We start from the raw sequence: 21,712 nt of genomic DNA, 5'->3' as shown, positions 1-21,712 counted from the left end.
CAATCCATGTTTCATCTTTGCTATTGATCAGAATCATTAAGTTATATATCATGCATGTTAAACTCACTTTTTTCATTAAAGGTGTGGCTCTATCCCATTCAGGAAGACATTTTTATAGTTGATTCAAACGTATAGGTAAAATCTATTTTGTTAGATTGACAAAATTTCAACAACATTTCGCATTGGTCTTCAGGTACACAAGATGAAAATGGTGACATGTTGCACAATCACCACAGTCAAATATGCACCTGAAGAACAATCTGAAATGCAGTACACCGAATTTTCTTCAAATCATGCAAAAGAGAATTTACCTCTACGTATGAATCAGCTATAAAAAATGTCCTCCCAATCTGTCCAAGCGGACAATTCAAGACTCAATACACTGATTAATTCAAACTATCTGTATTAATCAGTGTATTGAATCTCAAACAGAAAACTAAGTTTCACTCATAATGCACGTAACTACTAATATCAAAGAATACTTATATTTCAACAAGGGCGTACAATAAGCACAGTAGTTTCATAAACAGATACATACCTCAAAAGATGCTGCCTAACAACCACAACGAGTGCAGGGATGCAATAAAATGGTACAGAAAAATATGTAGTTCTGAAGTCCTTGATATAATCTATACCACGAATGGGGGAAACAATCAAAACAAGAAGTAAAACAATACAAAGGTAGGAAATATTAAAGCTATTAGACCTTATTCAAATGATTGAAAACCATGGAAGCCAACTATGTTGATATATTTATATCCAAAGCAAGTTGGTATGTTCAATGAGGTTTCTCATGTTGGATGCAACATGAACTAGTCTTTATTAATAAGGACGGTTCTGGTATGTTCAATGAGGTTTCTCATGTTTTAAAGACAAAATAACTCTATCAGCCTACAAAGACATGCAACCACATTAGTATAATAATCTTAACATTAATTAGGCTTTTACTTTCTATACATAACTCTCATAGCTTGGGTAAAAACAAATATAAAATACAAGATTCTATGTAACATTGAAAAAAAAATCAATCAATCAATAATAAACTTTATTTTGACACAATTTACAAAGGATTTCTCCTAACTTCTATAGTAATTACTTATATGATATACCCTACATTTTCCCAACAAATAATCCAACATTTCTATACAACATTGTTGTACACTATACGTATATATACTTGTTTCTTACTTACCATCAAAAGAATAATCCATGAAGCAAGGACACCAAGAGGAAGAAAGGTATAACATGAACAAAAAAAGAAGATGTAGCTGAGGCATAATAATAGTAATAAGGATAGTTATTAGGTTCGGAAATCACTGTCCTGAACCTGATGAAGAAGGGTTGTTGGATTTCAAAGGTGGAGGAGGAGCAGTTCCTAATGGAGGAGTTTGTGAAGGCTTTGATGGTGGTAGTAACACTAGTGATGGTGGAGGTTGTGAAGGCTTTGTTGGTGGTGGTAGCATAAGTGAGGGTGGAGGGTATGTTAGGAGTGGAGAAGGTGGTGGATCATATGATCACAAAAGAAATGGGAGGAAGTAGCAGATGATAGGAAAGAAATTTGGTTGAGAATTGAGTTTGACTGAAATATTTAACGAATTGAGTTTGAATAGTTCATGAGTAGTTTAGCTCACTTATAACCTTGCTTACTAGTGGGATTGATTCATTGGAATAATAATAATTATATGTATAAGATATCAGTCTTAGGGAGCTTAAAGATGAAAGATGGATTTGTATTGATATGTTTCATTGTACAGCAAACTATGATTATTAGGTAAATGCCATGCTTATACAAAGTTTAACTTTTGTAACCAACTTAAATAATCAACAGATTTAGTAACTAAACATAATTGTCCTAACTACATTAATAACATGGTAAAATCCAGAATAAGGATAAAAAGATATTTTGGGGATTAAAAAAAATAAGTGTGTAACCTACCAATAAATAATTTTTAACAAATAATTTTTTCTGGAAATTTGTAACAAATAATTTTTTATCCTGGGAGAGAAATTATTGTTGAGAGAGAGAAATTTCACTTTCAGACATGTCTTTCACTAAGTTTTCATACCAATCGACATTTCTCTTTACTTATTCATTGCCTTGCTACATTTGATTTTCTTGTCTAATTGTGATGGCCACCAGGTTCTAATGGGCATTACTATGTACAACAGCCTATCCCATCGCCTCCCCTGGTAAACAACTATGGAAATGGGAATATGAGCATGCGGCATTTAGGCGCTTTTTTCAACTCAACTCAATTCAAAAGTGATCAGATATTTTTTACCTATGAAATGATTATGGAAATGACCAATGCATTTTCTACTCAAAATGTTATTGGGGAAGGAGGGTTTGGGTGTGTTTACAAAGGTTGGCTGCCAGATGGAAAAATAGTTGCAGTAAAGAAGCTTAAGGCTGGTAGTGGACAGGGAGAAAGGGAATTCAAGGCTGAAGTGGAGATCATCAGCCATGTTCATCATCGACATTTGGTGGCATTAGTTGGTTATTGCATATGTGAGCAGCAAAGAATTCTTATCTATGAGTATGTTTTCTTCAAAGATCATCACTTGCATGGTAACGTGAGTTTCCCTTGATTTTTTCTTCAAAAATGATAATGGAGTTCATGTTTTCTCTGTATTTCATTTGGTTCTCATGATCATATGTGTATTATTACAGAAAGTGGAATGCCAGTGTTAGATTGGGCCAAGAGGCTAGAGATTGCAATAGGTGCTGCAAAGGGCTTAGCATATCTGCATGAGGATTGTAAACATATCTGTATTTATTTTCTTCTCCCATAAGTGCTTATAAATTTTTTTTATCTAAACATAACCTCTATATTCTTCAAGTGGAATGCAGCATTTTAAAAATCTTTTTGACAATTGGGGAAATGATTGTGAAAATGTTGTGTAGAAAATCTGAACTGCACAATTCAATTTTAATTTCTAACAAATTTTAGGCGGAACCCAGATGGTTTAAGTGGGTTCAGTTAAACTCATTATATGATGTGTATAGGTTTTCAAGTAATGTGTTGAAATACTCCTTTTATCCTTGTCGAGTGAGTCATAATTTTCCGTTATCTGAAGACACTCCTAGCTACCCTTTATCCATGAATTATGGGCCAACAATTCAATAATTCTTAATTTGTTATCCTCTCATTCCTTAACTTTGCTTGATGTTTGATGGAAGTTATGAGAAGATTATGTACTGATGTATGAAATTTTTCTAAAGCAGAGAACTATCCTAAATCCTAGAAGATCTTACAAGTTAAAATATGAATACCTTTTAGATCTCAATAGTGTTATGAAGATCATTTCACGCTTTAAGAAAGATCGTTGGTACTTTTGATTCACTTTATCTGTTTATGTTTCATTGTATCTTAAGGACATCACATAATTATTGACTATGCTTCGCTCTTTCGAACATTTCTCTAAACACCAACGTGTTTGTAACTAAAAACAAACGTAAATTTTGGGTAGGAGGTTAGCAACTATTCCAACTATCACAAACACAAAGTAGACATTTAGAAGAGGAAGCATATTTTCAACCTTTTGAGGACCTAACTGTTAGAAAATAAAATAAAAAAATGAAAGAAAATAAATACGAAAAAGATGCACAGTCTTGAATTAAATAATAAAATAAGAGTAGCAAAATAAATTTAATTGACAGCACATGAATAATGCATTATAACATACAATAAGCACAAGAAAAAAAATAAATTAGGGGAAAAAAGATATAGCCTGGGTTGAAGCGTGTAAACACTATCATTAAAGAGAAAACGCCCCACTGCACTAGTAGGAAAATTTGATTGTGCTCCTCTCCCAAGATACGACAACCCGTTGGTTCCCAATCGTGTGCAGCGAAAGGATCCCCGAACCTTCTGAACACCAATGCTCTTGCTCTCATAAAAATAAGTTCAATTTTTTTTTAGAGAAAGAAACCAGACGTTCTCTGTATCCTATTTTAGAAAAAGAGAAAAGATATATATATATATATATATATATATATATATATATATATATATATATATATATATATATATATATATATATATATATAGGCATTTTTGCAACAACAAAATACGACCGTTGGAAATATGACCGTTGGAAAATCAACCTACAGTTGTCACAACAAACATAACAAACTAGTTGACTCATTAAAACAAAATCTTAAGAAAATCTAAAATAAATATTTTATTTTATAAAATAGAATTAATATAATTAATATATATTTATAAATTTTAAATTAAAACACAAATATTTACCAACATTCCCCCACATAATTTAAAATTTTAAAATATATTTTTTGAAAGATAATTTGTATAAAAACATAAGAGAAAGAGCATGTGATATTGTATTTCGGTATAAGGAACCTTCCGGGTTTGAGTCTTATACCTTGTGTTTATGAACTTCCATCCGAGAAAAATGTAGTGACTTGATTGTCTTGAACTACATATTCTTTAACTGGACTTTAGTACACAACCCCTACAATATTGGCGTTCAATTAGGTTCTAATCAGTGGTAGCGCGTTATACGGCCTTGCGCTTGTATCTTGTTTCGTGAGTGTCCCTTAGAGATTAGCCCATATCTCATAGTGGCGGCCCCACCACCACACTCACTAGGTGAATCCTCAAAGAGTGAGTTGTGACCCCCACCCCTACAATAATTGTCATCGGACTCATTAAGAGGTATTTTTTAAACCAAGAATACACATATATAAATACCTCAACCTTAATATTGCCACAATTTATAATACGCCTCGTCATAGGAATGAGAAATGGAACAGCTCCGCCAAATTTCATTTTGGTGTACTTTAGTCAACAAACAATTTCGTTGTTACCCGTTGAACTCCATTCATGGGATCACCAATCACACGGAGACGGGTGTCCATTGTTGTAACAAAATAATGGGCTTCAATCTCATTCCCTTCGATGACTCAAGTACTTGTTGACGCGTCAACCCTTTTGTAAACGGATCCGCAATATTATTTTTTGACCTGACAAAGTCAAGAGAAATGACAACATGAGAAATCAAATTTCTTATAGACTTATGTCTCACTCTTAAGTGTCTTCTTTTTTCATTAAAATTTTGCTAGTCACTTTAGATATAACAATTTGACTATCACAGTGCATTGGAATTTGAGGTATACATCGCATAATACATTTTTAAGAAATTCAGCCTCACTAATAGTAGTATTTAAGGCAATAATTTTTGCTTTCATGTTAAATAATAATTTTTCTAGTAGATTTTCATGATACTGCACAACCAGCTAAAGCAAAGACATAATCACTTGTCAATTTTATTTCATCAGAATCAGAAATCTAATTTACATCATTAAACCCCTCAATTACTTCTTAATGTACCAACTGCATATGCAATGTCAAGCCTAGAGAAGTTTGTCAAATGCAACATAGAACCAATAATTTGAGAATATTTATGTGAAAAAATGCGTTTACTCAAACTTTTCTTTAACTCAATAGATGAGTCATAAGGAGCAGAAACATGTTTCACATCAAAATGATTAAACTTCTTTAATATATAGCTTTTCAACATAATAAGATTGGATAAAAAATCATACCATCATTTTTCTCTATAAGCTTAGTACCCAAAATCACATCTACAAAACCAAGGTCTTTTATATCAAAATTTCTAGACAAGAAAAACTTCACATCATTTATGAAATTCATTTACTACCAAATATCAATATGTTATCCAGATACAAACATAAAATAACATGTTCATTATTATTAAATTGCTTCACATACACACATTTATCACTATCATTAATTTGAAAATCATACAAAAGAATAACTTAATCAAACTTTTGTGTCAATGCTTTGGAGCTTGTTTCAAACCATACAAAGATTTAACAATTTATTTTTCAAGAAAAAATATTTTCAAAGAAAGTCACATCTTTAGACTCCATAATAGTACCATTAGAAATTTCAGATACTTCTGAATTAATAACTAAGAATCCATAAGTAGTATTATGTAAAAAATATCCAACAAAATATAATTAATATTTTTTTTCAATTTTCCTTTTCTTATTAATAGGGATATTAACCTTTACTAGACACCCCCACACTTTAAGATATTTCAGATTTGATTCTCTTTTTCTCCATAGCTCATAAAGATTTTTTTTTTGTTTTTAATTTTTTTATAAGGTACTCTATTAAGAATACGACATGCAGAATATAAAGCTTCACCAAAGTGTTTATTTTATTATTTTTGTGTGTTATATTTTCACAGGCTTATCTTTTATCAATGAGTTATATATAAAGAGATAATCAGTCAACATGTAGCAACAAAATACTTGCAATAATAATAATAACGTTAAACAATAGAAATTAAAAAACCAAACAACAAACGTCCTGATTTTAAAGACTTGTGTTCACATGATCATTTGACTAAGTAAAAGATAACTTCCTAAGGCAGGAATGAAAGTAGTGAGATGCTTTTAGTTTTTTTTTTCACACAAACTAATTCTAAAAGCATTTTATCTTAAACAAAAATATAATTGACAAAGAAAATATTTTTCAACAATCTCATACTAATTTAAAATTTCAGGAAATGAATAATGCATTGTGTTTTCATCCATTAATTTTTCATGCTTTCTAGGTAGGAACTCGGTCATATCCATTATAGATATTTTGATACAACATCATGCTACTGCAGAAAAGACTATGCAAGAAGAAAGTATAAAACTTTTTCTCTCTAAAACTTTTTCTCTCTAAGACTGTTAGAAAATAAAATAAAAAATGAAAGAAAATAAATACGAAAAAGATGCACAGTCTTGAATTAAATAACAAAATAAGAGTAGCAAAATAAATTTAATTGACAATATATGAATAATGCATTATAACATACAATAAGCACAAGAAAAAAAATAAATTAGGGGAAAAAAGATATAGCCTGGGTTGAAGCGCGTAAACGCTATCCTTAGAGAGAAAATGCCCCACTGCACTGGTAGGAAAATTTGATTGCGCTCCTCTCCCTAGATACGACAACCCGTTGGTTCCAATCGTGTGCAGTGAAAGGATCCCTGAACCTTCTGAACACCAATGCTCTTGCTCTCATAAAAATAAGTTCAATTTTTTTTTTAGAGAAAGAAACCAGACGTTCTCTATATCCTATTTTAGAAAAAGAGAAAAGATATATATATATATATAGGCATTTTTGCAACAACAAAATATGACTGTTGGAAAACCAACCTACAGTTGTCACAACAAACATAACAAACTAGTTGACTCATTAAAAGAAAATCTTAAGAAAATATAAAATAAATATTTTATTTTATAAAATAGAATTAATATAATTAATATATATTTATAAATTTGAAATTAAAACACAAATATTTACCAACACTAACTAAGGAATTACATTGCGCGTGATTTTTTTATTTATTCGGAAGACAACTGTCTGCAACAAACTTCTGGATTTTTATATTTCATATTTTATTTCAAATATGAATAACTAAATTATTTTATCAACTCTAGGCAGCCAAAAGATTATTCACAGAGATATAAAGTCCGCAAACATACTTTTGGATAATGCTTATGAGGCACAGGTATGCATACATTTTGTTTTGGTCATGTGCTATGGTGAAATTTATTTTTCAATCTAGACACATTAGTTTTCTCTAAATACGATGTTTGGATGGTAATTCACCCTTGTTTTAGTACAGGTTTCTAACTTTGGACTTGCGAGGTTAGCTGATGCTGCCAATACCTATGTATCAACTAGGGTCATGGGAACCTTTGGGTATGTTTCCTTTTCCTGAACATAAAGAAAGGGTACTAATGTATATAGATTATCATATCAAATCAGGCAAGTACTCTTCATTTTGTGGAGAATGCAAATATCAGAGAAAGTGTCTTTCGAAGGTGAACAATTTAATTCAAAGTTGGGAAGTTAGCTTTGAACTTTGGTAGCATTTGGCCAAATTTCTTTAGGCATTTATTCTCTTTAAAAGGAAAAGTTGGGTCAAACAAAATTTGGAAAAGCTATAAAAGATAAAATTAGCATTTTTTTGTTAATGAAGGAAAGACAACAAACAGAGCTTTCACAGAAGCTAATTGGAGGACTTCTATCTTTAAGGAAAAGAGAACCTGAAAAAAGTTGAGCCAAAAACTACCTTAACAAGTTGTTTTCAATGTTTTCTGTACAAATCTTTGAAAATAGGAAATAGAATGAAAATAACGTGGTAATTTTGTAATTAAAGTGAAGACAGAAAATGAAAACAGAAAACAAAATTGCAAGTAAATGCCCCCTTAGTCTTTGTCTATTAATGAATTGGCATAGAATATGATATGAATAATCACTTTGACACTTTGTCTTTCCTACAGATTTCCTCTAGAGTTGTTAGGAAAGATGAGTACAGATTGTCTTGTCATGCAAAACCATCATGTGTGTATATATAGTCCATATATTATTATTAAGTAAGAGGCTTTTAGTGTTTTTTACAATCTCACAACAATTTAATAGGACAAATTGTCTTCAATTAGAGTTTTAAACCACTCATGAGACATGAATGTACCTTCAAATTGGTCCTGTTTTATAGATTTACAACTTGTATTGTTTGGACAAGTCTATGATGGCACACCCCTGGGTGCACTGTTGCACCATTTAATATGAGCCATTGGATCAATTGGATGACTTGGTATAATCATATTCATAGTCTTCATTGATGCAGAAAGTTTTGAAGCAACATTAAAAATTTACTAAATATTTTAGGTCCAGGCTCCTAAAGATAGGACAGTTAATGGCATGTCTGTCGTTTTTCCTAATTATTTGAATATTGCTTATGCTATTAAAGATGCCATTGTTGACTCTTCCTTAGTTCTTAAACATTAAGATACTGATAGGAAACCCAGATCCAATTAACTCAACAAACCACAATCCAACTAACCCAGCAACTACTAAGGCTGGGTTTGTTACTAAAAGCCCTCACAAGCACAATCTAAAAGGGGCAAGAGGATTTAGGAAAGAGAGTTAGGGGACAGAGAAAAGAAGGTCTAAGGAGATTTGTTTGAATAGGAATTTTTTCAATAGGAGAGGGCACCAAAAGCCTTAGAGTTTGTATTCGGCATTGTGTTTGTGACCAAAGGTTTTGCCTTGGCTTGGATATTTTGCTCTTAGTATTCTATGTATCTTCATACATTTTCTCAACAAAAATAGTCTATCTTCTCCTAATTTTCTTTGTGCATAATTTCTCTAGATCTTTTTTTGGTGAATTAATTTCTCTAGATATTTATTTCACTATCAAATCAGTTTGATGAAGTTCATTAGCTATAGACGTTTGAAATTCAGTAATAGAATTTTTTATTTGATTTTGGACGTGATAGTATGGCATATCCCCGGGAAAGCTTCTAAATATTCCAAAGTTGTCTAGTTTTTTCGAGATCTTGACAACTTGTCCAGATGAAGATGATAAGGTACTCAGTCTTATCCTATCTAAATAAGTGATGTTGGTATGCAAATCCATTTTTTGACATATTCATAGCTTGTAATTGAGCTGTCTTTCTTGATTTATACTGGTCATGGGTCATGACATTGCGGAATGTGGACCACTTTCTTTTCTTTTGTTTATCAGAAAAAGAAAAAAAAAGGAAATTTGGAGTCTTACAAAAATTATTGATTTCGGAAAATAGAAACGGACAAATCAATATCTATATACTAAAACTAGAGTATGGAAAAATTACTAAAATGCTCATGGTTGAGGTCTTGACATTTGTCCCTTTTAATGGTTTTTTGGTCATTTTGAGTGTCCAATTGCCACTCCTCTGATTGTGCCACGTTTTTTTAGATGGAAAGTTTTCATTTTTTGGGTGTGCCACGTTGCTTCATTTGTTGACACGTGCATTTTTGCTCTGCCTTCATCTCAGACGTGTGCCACACAAAGATCGAGTCTGCCTTCATCTCACCACTCTTCAATCTTCCATTCTTCCTTCTTTTCTCCAACAAGCTTGATTTAGAGTGCGAGGAAGTGTTGCTAATTTAATTTGGGGTTTGGTTGGGTTTCAGCGATTATCTGTTCAAGCTTCTCCTAATCGGCGACTCTTCCGTTGGAAAATCCTGCTTGCTTCTCAGATTCGTTGTGAGTCATCACTTTATTTGCTTCTCCTAATCTCTCTTTTTGTTCACTTCCTTTGTTTCTTCGTTTCGTTTCAGGATGACTCCTAGGTCGACAGCTACGTAAGTACCATTGGAGTTGATTTCATAATTATCACTCTTCTTCTCTTTTGTTATTTCTATTTATGGCCCAACACTCATTTTTATTTTATTTTCAGAAAATCAAAACCGTGGAGCTGGAGGGGAAAACCGTCAAGCTACAAATTGTGAGTATTCACACTTCACTGACACAAATCAATGTCTTTTACCGACTACTTCATTTATAATGCCCCCGATCTATATTATTGTGTTTTTAGTTTGTTTGGTGTAATTTATCCTAATTTCTGCATTCACCTCTGCCGGTGTTGGATAATGAGAATCAAAGAGAAATCATCATTTCACTTGATCATATTCATGATTATGGCCACATGCATGCCAAGCTTGGAGTCATTTGTTGTGTTTTGTTTAGTGGGATGGAGCTGGACAGGAGCGATTCAGGACTATAACAAGCAGTTATTATAGAGGAGCACATGTTTTTGTTGTCCTTTTATATTTTTTGGTACTTGTGTGTCTTGCAGTTGCAGTGTTCAGATGCTCAGGTTTTTTGGAATAGGTTACGACTCTCCCACTTTTGCCACTGCAATGTTTGATTTAATCCCTGCTTTTACCTTCATACTTGTCATCGTCTTCAGGTTTTTATTACTGTTCTCATTTGTAACTTCTGTTTTCTCTTGAAGGCACTGAAACATATCAAAGAGCTTGTGACTTAAGATCTCAGCAATGAACCCTTGCTAATTATTGCAGTGATAAGTGCAACCAATTTCCAAAGATATTAATTTGGAATACCTTATAGACTTAGGCTCTGTTTGGTTTAGGGAGGGAGAAGAGAAATTTTGTGAGTCCCATGTGGGACTTACACCTTTTACACTCAAATTTAATTAAAAAAATTATCTTTTATTTTTATTCTCTCTATTTTCATCCACTAAACCAAACAACCTTATAGTAGTAGTCTTGCATAATTTTCTAACTAATTCTCAAGCTTATTTTTTTGGTAATTGTCCTTATAGTATGGAAAAATTGGATTGGAAAGCTAACAGTACTCAGGCCAAGTCCATTGGCACATTGGTATCAATCGCTGGAGCCTTAATAATTACTCTGTACAAAGGCCAAGCAGTCATAAAGAATCATCCATCAAATAAATTGTTCCCCAAAAAACATGTTTCATCTGAGCAATTTGACTGGGTAATAGGGGCAGTGTTGCTTGCGGGTCATAGCTTTGTTCTCTCATTTTTGTTCATAGTTTAGGTAACCAATGCAAATCTCAAACACCATTTTGGCTTATTTGCAAACAAGACAATAAAAATGCTCAAAATCTCGATTTTACTTTTACTTTCTTTGATGTTTGTAGACATGGATAATTAGAAATTACCTTGCAGAGCTTGTGATAGTGCTCACTCACGGTACATTAGTTGCTATGCTATCTATCCCACCTTGACGGATTTCGGTAACGGATCCAAAAGCTTTGAGATTAGGATTTGATGTGAATTTGATAGCTATTGCATTGCAAGTAAGAATAAATGGTGATACTATTTCCTATATCAGCATGAGTCTTCTATTTCTTGCTCTGAATTTCGATTAACTTGATCTGCTTCTGAATGTAGGCAATAATTGGTGTATCCCTTCGAAGTATTGTTCATATATGGGTCATGAGCAAGAAGGGCCCTCTCTATGTGGCAATGTTTAAGCCAATTGGAATCATCTTTGCGGTCATCATAGGAATTGCCTTTCTTGGTGACTCTATCTATCTTGGAAGGTATATGTTTCTTTCATGTCTCAATCATAAGAAAAATTGGAGGTGTGTCCACTTATGGACTTATGATTTTATTAATGGGAGATTTTTGTTTTCGTGTGAATGAATGCAATTTAAAAAATACTTTAGTCTAAGGACTACAATTATGAAAGGGGGACCTTTTGTTTGCGTGTGTGTGAATGCAAATTAAAAATACTTTAGTCTTAGAAGGACAATTATGTGAGTATGGTTTTGTTTATGTACAGTGTGCTTGGAACAGCCATAGTGGTTATTGGTTTTTATGCTATTATTTGGGGGAAAAGCCAAGAGCAAGCAAAGGAAGAGTGTAAAGTCTATGATGACTCGGAATCATACTCGCCCATTGTCCCTCTTTTGGAGAACAAAAGAATGGAGGAATAGAATCATAGCAATCATTTAATTTCTCTAGCTTCAATATAAATGTCTCATGTAATATTTTGAAAACAGATTGCATTAATAAAAAAAAATTAGTCATAGTTCGATTGATTTGAAACCTTAGTCTAATTTTCTAACAAGATAATAAAAAATAAACAGCTTGAAAGACACAACCAGTTTATAGTTTGATCAATAAAAAATAATGGGTGGGGAAGAAAGTAAGAATTTTATCAGACATGCTATTTTTCCTGCATTTCACATTCACAATGCATTATTTAATATCTATTTGGCTTAATGTCAGAGAATAAGAATTGGCCGTTTTTCTAGCCACTTTACAATATCCTATCGTTGTCTATATATATTCTTTTCTCTAACAACCTTTCATTTTGTCTTATTTCGTTAATTAACGGTGCTTCTTTTCTTTCATTTCTTTCTTTAAGAATAATTATCCAATCTGTTGGGTAGGTAAAAATATATTGACAAGGGAAAATTCTTTAGTTCAAATGAGTCGCAAACCACATGTCCAGGGAAATTCCAATTCAACTGTATTCTAATTGAATTGCCGCTGCTATAGATTATCGGGCATTATTATCTTTCCTTTATCTTTCTTTTTGTTAATATCATTCACACTGTTTCATTTGAACAGCTGAATAAGTATTCTATTAGCTATATGGCCTAGCCTAGCAAAGAAGGCATACGATAGAAAATAAAGAATTTATCCTTTGAAATTTCTTAACTTCATTTTCTTCTTTACAATTTCAGTCGTGCTATTCTCATATATCTTGCTTCTGCATTTCCAGCCATTGCAGACCATTGGTTAGTTAGTATTCTCCTTTTTTACAAATTTAATTGCGATCCTTCTTTGTCCAATCAAGATATTTGCATGTCTAGAGAGGGTCTTGGGTTGTGCAATTGTGAAGTTCTTTGGCTTTGGCTACTCATGTTATTTTTATATTTTATATGTGCAATTGTGAATCATCCCATGACATTCATCTTAATATAGTGGTTATTTAAATGATGAAACATAGATAAGTAATGTTTATGTTCCTAAACTTACAAGATATCGATCCCTTATTTGGTCCTGGCATACACTTTTGTTGTTTGCCTTTTAACACTTCCTATTCCATTCATTCGGTTAGGTACCCAGCTGATATTTCCTAGAGAGCAAGAATTCACTCATTTCCTTGACACTCACGCACCCTTGTTCTTAAGGTTCATATATAAAAGACTTCCTGTGAATGAGAAAAGCAGTTCCCGCAGGTGGAGAAAGAATATTGTAGTTCAGTGAGAAAGAATATTGTAATTCAGTAAACATCCTTCAGTATCATGGATTTGGCTGTATTGTTATGTACTTTACTGACAATAAATTTACTTTTATAATCTTTTATGATGGTACGTGGGTGATTAACAAGTATCATTGATTGAGACTGCCATTTAAAAAAAATTATTCAATTTTTTTCCCTTCCTTTTGACTTTATTTCTATAAAAAAAAAATTAATTCTTAAATGATTAGAATGAATCAGAAGATTAAATTGAATGAAAAACAAATAACAAAAGTAAATCTTTATAAGATAAATAATTGAAATAACTAAAATATAAAATAAAAAATCAAATTAAATTTTAAAAATAATTATAAAAGAGACATAAGTTAAGATCGAGTTACCTATATGACAATGAGTTTGTTTCAATGGTTTACAAATGAATACTATATCCCTAATGTTTTGGATGGCAACTGGAGGATTTTGAAAACTCATGTTGTCTATACTTTTGAATCTTCCTATATATTTTTAATAAGATTTGATGTCTTACGCATCCCCTAGGCATATTAATGTACCCCTCCAGAATACCCACATATAAGTCAACCTTAGTGTAGTGAAGTTGTTTGAGGTAATCTAACAATAACAGTCTTATCCCACCAGGAGGTAATCTATTTTAAAAGGACTAAAAATATTATTATCATTAAATCGTTGGTTTGCTATAGTGGATATGAAACTGAAATAAATGCAACTATATGTTATGGAAGGATTGAAAATTGAGTGTTTGTGCATATGAAATGACATTTATGCTATATGAATAACATTCTGATTATGTGGTTTATTCTAGAAGAGAGGCTGTGATATGATTTTTATTTTTATCTTTCCAAAACTGCTTTAGGTTTGAATTTTAAGTTCATGGACTTGCCGTGTATAAAATAGGTGACTATCACTGCTTTTATGGTTATCTGCTATTCCTTGCTATCTACATATGCTTTCATGATTTTGCATATTCTCTGCAAGTCCATGAAATTTTTTTTATTAGATTATCCATCTAATGGCTGTTTGATAGTTATGTAAATTTTGATTACACATATTTCATCTTCATTACAAGATGGTGTGAAGTTGTAACATCTAACTTGAAATTTTAAATCATTGTTATTCCCTTTTTAATCCCCATCCTTCATTCCCTGGTCATTTGAAATTTTTTCTTTACAATTGGCTGTGATAGTGCTGAGAAAATACACATGATTCTTTGCTTCCATTTTGCTTGAGTACAAAAATTTGGTCAAGTTAAATGTTGAATACCTATGTAAAATCTAGGAAGAAGGTAGTTGATTTTTATTTTATTCCTTTCTTAACTTTTATCTTTAGTTGGATTAGAATCTAATTATTATTAAGCCAGATCTGCAATTGTCTGATTTTTGTTTGTTGTAAACATTTATATTATAAATGTTAAAATTATTTTTATTATTTGTTCAATTATTTGGTTTTGCAAGAGGTTGCGACAATTCCTAGAGAGATAAAAAGCCAAGAAAAAGAGATTGGAAGAGAAGATAACAAGCTATGCTAAAAAAACATTTATATTATTATTATTATTATTATTATTATTATTATTATTTAGTTATTGTTGTTTGTTTCATGTTTTTTCTTCTTTGCTGATTTTTTTCGGTTTTTTCCCCTTTCTGATTTTCCTGCTTGCAAGGTTCTTTCTTTGTGCTTTGTTTTATGCATGTTTATTATTATTATTATTTTGATGGAATGTTCAAGCTATTTGAGAGGTACTTCAACTTCAAATTTCATGCTATTGTGTTATGGATTTATGTCTTCTTTCTTCATTCTTATTAATTCGTGTTTCATTTTCTTTACAATTGCAGTCATGCTATTATCATATTTTTTCGTTCGCTTTTGTGATCCCTTCTCTCCACCATGAGTAGGTCAGGACAACCACGGGATTTGAAGACGTTAGTGTTCCTCTCATTTCTCACTTGAATTTGTTTTGGTGGTGAAGTGAATGGCAATGAGAAAAATGCCATAGGGATGGTGGTGAGTCCTATTCTTTTGCATTGTCTTTTAAATTTAAGTTGGTAAGATATTGCAGTTAACAGAACATGAACATGGATTTGAAATCGATAATTTTTCCCTCTTATTGCATGTAATTAGAGGAAATAGTATGGTCACTGCTGAATTGCTTGAAATTCAAGTGTTTAAATGTAAATTAACAATCAACTTATTGTTATGTGAGTTGATAAATATAAATATGGAGTAATTTGTATTATAATTGACATGTTGCCATATATTTATAAAAAAAACTATTTGACTTATTTGAAATTTCAATTCTGAATTTAACTACAGTTTCTTTTTTACTTTTTAACCCTTGTAGTTTTAAACATTTATTTTCTTTATTATGTTTGAGCCTCATGAGATTCATCTTAATATAGTTTGTTAATTTTATGATTTGAAATAATTGTTTTACATGAACATTAATCTTTGAAGTTTCCTTAATCAAGTGATCTGTGCGTATGCACAAGTTTTAAATTCGCATAAACATCAACCTTTGAGGTTCCCTTAATCAAGTGACCCATACCTATGCACGGGTTTTAAATTCACATGAACATCAACATTTAAAGTTTGGTTCATCAAGTGATCCATGCGTATACACGGGTTATTTACTAGTTACTCTTCTAAAATCTATTTATATTCTTTTTTTTTTCCAATCAAATTTGCACTCCTTTAGTGATTTAACTTAACATGTATGGAAATTTTTTTCAAGGCAGGTAAGATACGATGGACTAATGAGTGGTGATTGGCGATATATTGGGTAAGACAGAGCTTTACACCACATTAATGTGCCAAATTAATTTACCCACTTGAATAATATTTTTTTTAATTTGGAACTTAATACATTAAGAAATACTTAATATGTTTTATTAAATATTTTAATTAGTTAAAAAAAGGTCAGTATTGTTTTTTATTGTTAAAACAAGACCAAATAAAGAAAATAAGAGTGTATTTATTATTAATTTTAAATAAAATGGTTCAAAACTTCGTTGGTTTTGAATATTTTAATTAATAATATTTTTTTAACAACAATGAATATACCTTAATTTACTTTTGAAAAGATTATACTGTAACGTGAGTGCGGAGGTTCTTCTAGCCGTGTCTTATTCTAACACGCAAGCATAATAAACAAGACAATCCAATTTAGGATTGTTATATTTAGGATGGATATCCAAATAAAACATGCAGGGACTTTATTTTCCCTCCTGGCGACGCGTTTAAAGAAGACGCTATACAAAAGATTAACGATCACGCAAACTTAATTTTCTTTAATATTTTTTATTAACTAGTAATTGATTTAGACTTTGAATCATTAACAAAAAAAGACTTGAATAAATCTAGTGAACTCTAAAAATGAAATTAAATTAAAAAAATATATAATTTTGTTGAAGTCATATAGAAATACTATGAACGAAAAACCCTTTCACCTAGATATTAAACACTGATATATTTAGAACGTAAGATTACTGAATGATTGGTTAAGTTGAAACAACCAGTGTTTGTTGATAGACACAATCAACAATTTAGTTTTCATTTATTTAGCTACACAGTATAATATACAACCATATAAGTTTTCTTCTAAAAAAAGAATGATTGTGTAAATTAGTTAACTCAAACCTTGATTTGATTTATACATGATGTTTTCTTTTAAGGGAACAATTATCACAAATAATTTTAATCATCGAAATCTCAAATATATTTTTTAATAAAATAAATATATGAAACGAAATCACCAAACTTATTTTTTATAAGGTTAGTTTAGTTATTTCTTTTCGGTCTTGAAACAAGCTAAGCTGATGATTCTCGTCCTTAATTATTTCCTCCTATAAAAGTAGCAAGTGAGTTATTAAGCCAACTCTAATTTCAAATCTAGTATTTTTTTTTTTATTTTAATCTATACTCCACCAATTTGGTTCGAACTTCATGGCCTATTTCCTTTTCTATTTTAAAGGATGACTGGTAGGATGAAACAAAAAGTATTGAAAACTATGACCTTTTTTAAGAAGAAAAAAACTAAATTTTTTTATAATAATTAAATAAAATATATTAATAATAAATTTTAATTTTTTATGATATAATTATTTTTACCAATATTGTATAAAAATTCTATAAAAGTTAAATTCTATTATATTAAAAATAGTTTTTTTTTTATTTTCAAATGAAATAATATGCAATAATTTATATAAATGTGTGTTATATTGAAATGATAATCATGAAATAATAAAATTAAAATTACAAAATTTATTTTAAAAAATTAGTTTAATTTTTAAATGATTACCTTTTGAATTTGTTATTGTTTATTAATTATTATATATTTTTTAATTAAAATATAATTAATAACTCAATATATGATTTTTAAAAAAAAATATAAATAATTAAAGAAAAAGAGTTTATATTAACATCGGTTATTTGAAAACCGATGTCGTTAAGCACTTACAACATCGGTTATGAAATACCCGATGTTAAAACTAAATTTAGTATGATTTTAACATCGATTATTTGAAAACCGATGTCGTTAAACACTTACAACATCAGTTTTAAAATAACTGATGTTAAAATCACACTAAATTCAGTTTTAACATCGGTTATTTGAAAATCGATGTTGTAAGTGTTTAACGACATCGATTTTCAAATAACCAATATTAATAGGATGATGTTAAAACTCATTTTTTTAGTAGTGCCTTAACGATCTCTTTCACTTTTATCGGTTAAAATGAACCTTTCAAAAATCTAAAATCAACCTTACGTGTAACTTTCTTGCTTTCAAAGAACTACGTAGGTCTGAGTTCCTCATCACAATTGAGGACATGTAGGAGCAAGAGCCACGCTCTTGTCGACCCCCAAAAAAGACAAAAAATATAAAAAAGGGAAAATCAACAAATATCAAAGTCATGATTTTGCATACTTGATTAAAGATTGTCATCCCTTGAGATGGATGCGTGAGGTGCGAATACCTTCCCCGCGCGTAAACAACTCCCAAACCTTTTATCCTTTAAAAAAAATCTGCGAGAGGGTAGGTTAGAACAACCCCAAAAAATAAAAAAATATATAAAAAGGGAAAATAAATAATATTGAAGTCACATTTTTGCACACTCGATTAAAGGCTGTTGTCCCTTGTGACGGGTGCGTGGGGTGTTAATACATTCCCTATGCATAAACAACTCCCGAACCCTTTTTTTCAAAATTCCCAAGCCTCTTTTTGGTTTTTCTAATGTTTTCCTCAAATAAACGTTGGTGGCGACTCCGCTCGTTTTCTCCCTTGGAGATGAACGCTTTGGCTTATCTATTTGGCCTTCGCCTTCCCGTCGTAGGGTAAGTTGCGACACATCACATTTGCATAAGTCATTGCATTATCATACATCTACATTTAGCATGCTTTTGTTTTGGCAATTGCATACATTCTATTTTCATTGTCTGCATGTTATGTTCACTCATGCATGATCCTAACACCTAGTTGCTCATGCCTTGCATTTTCCAAAAAAAAAAAACAAAAAAATTAAAAACAAGAAAAAGAACAAAATGTAAGGTCACAATGAAGCATGAAAGTTTACACCACATTCTTAGTTACATGCGTTGGGTACCATGATGATAGCTATAAACAAACCATGTTGGGGTTATACACTCATTTCTCTTGAAAATGATTGAAAATCACGTGAACATGGTACCTAATGCATTGTTAACTAGGAAAGGATGGTTCTTCGAGCGTTCATGTCGATCTCATAATTACATATGTCATGCATAGCATACGTATGCCCTAGTCATTCATCTCTATGATAGGTTGTCGAAGTATTGACAAATCAAAATTTATATTCCTTGGATTATGGGGACAAACCAAGCACATGCTTTTAAGAAAAGGATTTCATCAAGTCAAGGTCAAGTATGAAGGTTACCAACTAGCAAAAGTTAGGGCAAAAGATGGATCGAGTTTTACATAGCTTCTTTGGCTACTGCCAACACGTGATTGAGCTAAATAAATTACAAAATTTTGAGATTGTTGATGTCCATGTTGTATTTCTAGTTGCACTTTGACTCTGACAAGATGTAATGAATAATGTTGTCTGAATTGATTCGACCCTATGTTCTATTGAATGTCTTGTGTAAAAATTTGCAATACTTCAACAATGCATCATTCACATACATCCATGCTTATTTTTCTTTTCATATTGGTTGCATTGCTCATTGCATTCTTTCCTTGAAATCATAACTGTAATCATTGTTATCAAAATGAAAGAACGCGTTTTACGATGCCCTTACCGAACGCGTGCCAGGGCTAGAGTAATAAGTGAAATAGAGGAGGTGTAAAAGTAGATGAAGGCTGACATGGAGGCCATGAAAGAGAAAATAACCACAATGATGGAAGCCATGATGAGTATGAGAAGGATGATGGAGGTCAATATGGCTACAGTCGCTGCCCAGCAAAGATTTCTCAACCTCCATTTCTCAGAGGATACAACCTCAACGTGACATGTGCTTATCATGGGGGAGTTCCGGGGCATTCCATTGAGCATTGTATAACCCTAAAACATAAGGTGCAAAGTCTGATTGATACAGGCTGGTTGAGATTCGAGGAGGAAAATCGCTTGTGAGTTCAAATGTCGTCAAGCAATACTCTGTATGATGCTTGGAGAAATTTGAAGGTTGTTGTTAGATGTGTCCAATGACTCATTAGGATTTTCAGGTTTATGTATCACTATAAAGAACAATCAGAATGATAATAATATGGATAAATTTGATGTCTTTGTCTCTCATTCTCTCACAATTACATCTTTGCTTATTTAACTTTCACTGAAATGTGAATGTAAGTCGTTGGTTTGTTTGCTCAAGTGACCTGCGCTCCTAAGTTGATCTCCAAGTCTATTCAATCATAAATTGCTCATTCTCCACGTTTGGTGAGGGTGCCGTAAACGACGAGTAAAGTAAAAAGTTAAAAAAAATGTTTGATTGACTATGTTCCAAATCAAAAATAAGAAGTACAAACATTCATGTGACCTCATTTTATCATTCTTAAAAGTTTTCTTTTTGAGAGAAAAGTGAGTTATCAAGAACAGAAGTCATTTGACTTAATCTGTCAACTGAAAATCTTTTAAATATTTCTCGTCCTTGAAAATTCATTTACGAGAACCTGCACAATTTCTTTTATTGCTATAAGGTCATGACAAAAGACAACAATAGATACCTCAGAGCCCTACACTGGGGCAATGAGAGGCACCATGCATGAGCCTCAAGCGAACCTAAGGGCAGATTAGAAGTTCTCACTTAGTAGATTGAAAATCCGAAAGGGTGGCCTAGGCAAAAATTAGGATTAATAAAAAATAAAAAAGGAAAAAACAATCAACAATGTGTTTATAAAAGGTTTTGTCCCAAAATCCAAACTATAAAAGTATCTAGTCAAGATTCGAAATGACACATGGCCGTGTTTCAACATCCCAAACACTAATTTATCCCTTGCTACCCCCTCTGAGCCAATGCATATTTGTTTTCTAAAAACAACACAAAAAACAACATAAAAACCCTGAGTAGGAACCACTACTAAACCGGTGGGAAGAGCAATACAAACAACACATGCATGAAGTTGGGCAACAATGAAAAGAAAAAGAAAATAAACTCCACCAAAGGCGAGTGAAGAAAAAGAGAGACAAAAGATCTCTCAATTTTATAAGGAAGGCACAAAAGTATAATAAGGATTAATGTATGAGACAAAAGGAGTAGAGCCGAACCCAAAAGGTACAAGCAACGCTCTCGAGGTTCTTACTCAATGTAACCCTTAAACACTCTTTGAGCCTCTCTAATCCTTTCTTTCATAGCCCTCTTACCCTTGACCACGATACAAGCTCAATAAAGCCCATGTCGATCAAGGAATGACTAATTTTACTTTTAATTTGGGATTCTGGAATGGAACCCACGCATACTTGTGATTGTTGAAAAAAAAATAATATATATATATATATATATAAGAGAATCCTCGAGGTTTTGCACTTGCACATTGGAGAAGAAAACTCGTTTGACCAGGAGCTCGTGGAATATGCCCAAAGACAATTGTGATAGTAGGGTACATCTGATGTTAGTCTCTCATGCAAACTCTTTGAGATTCCTT

At 31.7% G+C, this 21,712-nt stretch overlaps 1 protein-coding gene and 1 pseudogene across 1 annotated transcript; both read left to right on the top strand.

The window, feature by feature from the left end:
- The first annotated feature begins 2,301 nt into the window (after positions 1-2,301).
- Positions 2,302-10,845, top strand: LOC102663921 (proline-rich receptor-like protein kinase PERK12). The gene is made up of 6 exons (XM_006593091.2): positions 2,302-2,569; positions 2,672-2,758; positions 7,488-7,558; positions 7,676-7,752; positions 10,680-10,745; positions 10,839-10,845. The coding sequence occupies exons 1-6, from the start codon at positions 2,302-2,304 to the stop codon at positions 10,843-10,845; spliced, it is 576 nt and encodes a 191-aa protein (XP_006593154.2).
- On the top strand, positions 9,916-13,684 carry LOC100781354 (WAT1-related protein At5g40230-like; annotated as a pseudogene).
- The last annotated feature ends 8,028 nt before the right edge of the window (positions 13,685-21,712 follow it).

Source organism: Glycine max, chromosome 12 (assembly GCF_000004515.6).
Source record: "Glycine max cultivar Williams 82 chromosome 12, Glycine_max_v4.0, whole genome shotgun sequence".
NCBI lineage: Eukaryota > Viridiplantae > Streptophyta > Magnoliopsida > Fabales > Fabaceae > Glycine > Glycine max.
This window is presented reverse-complemented; position numbering and strand designations above follow the sequence as displayed.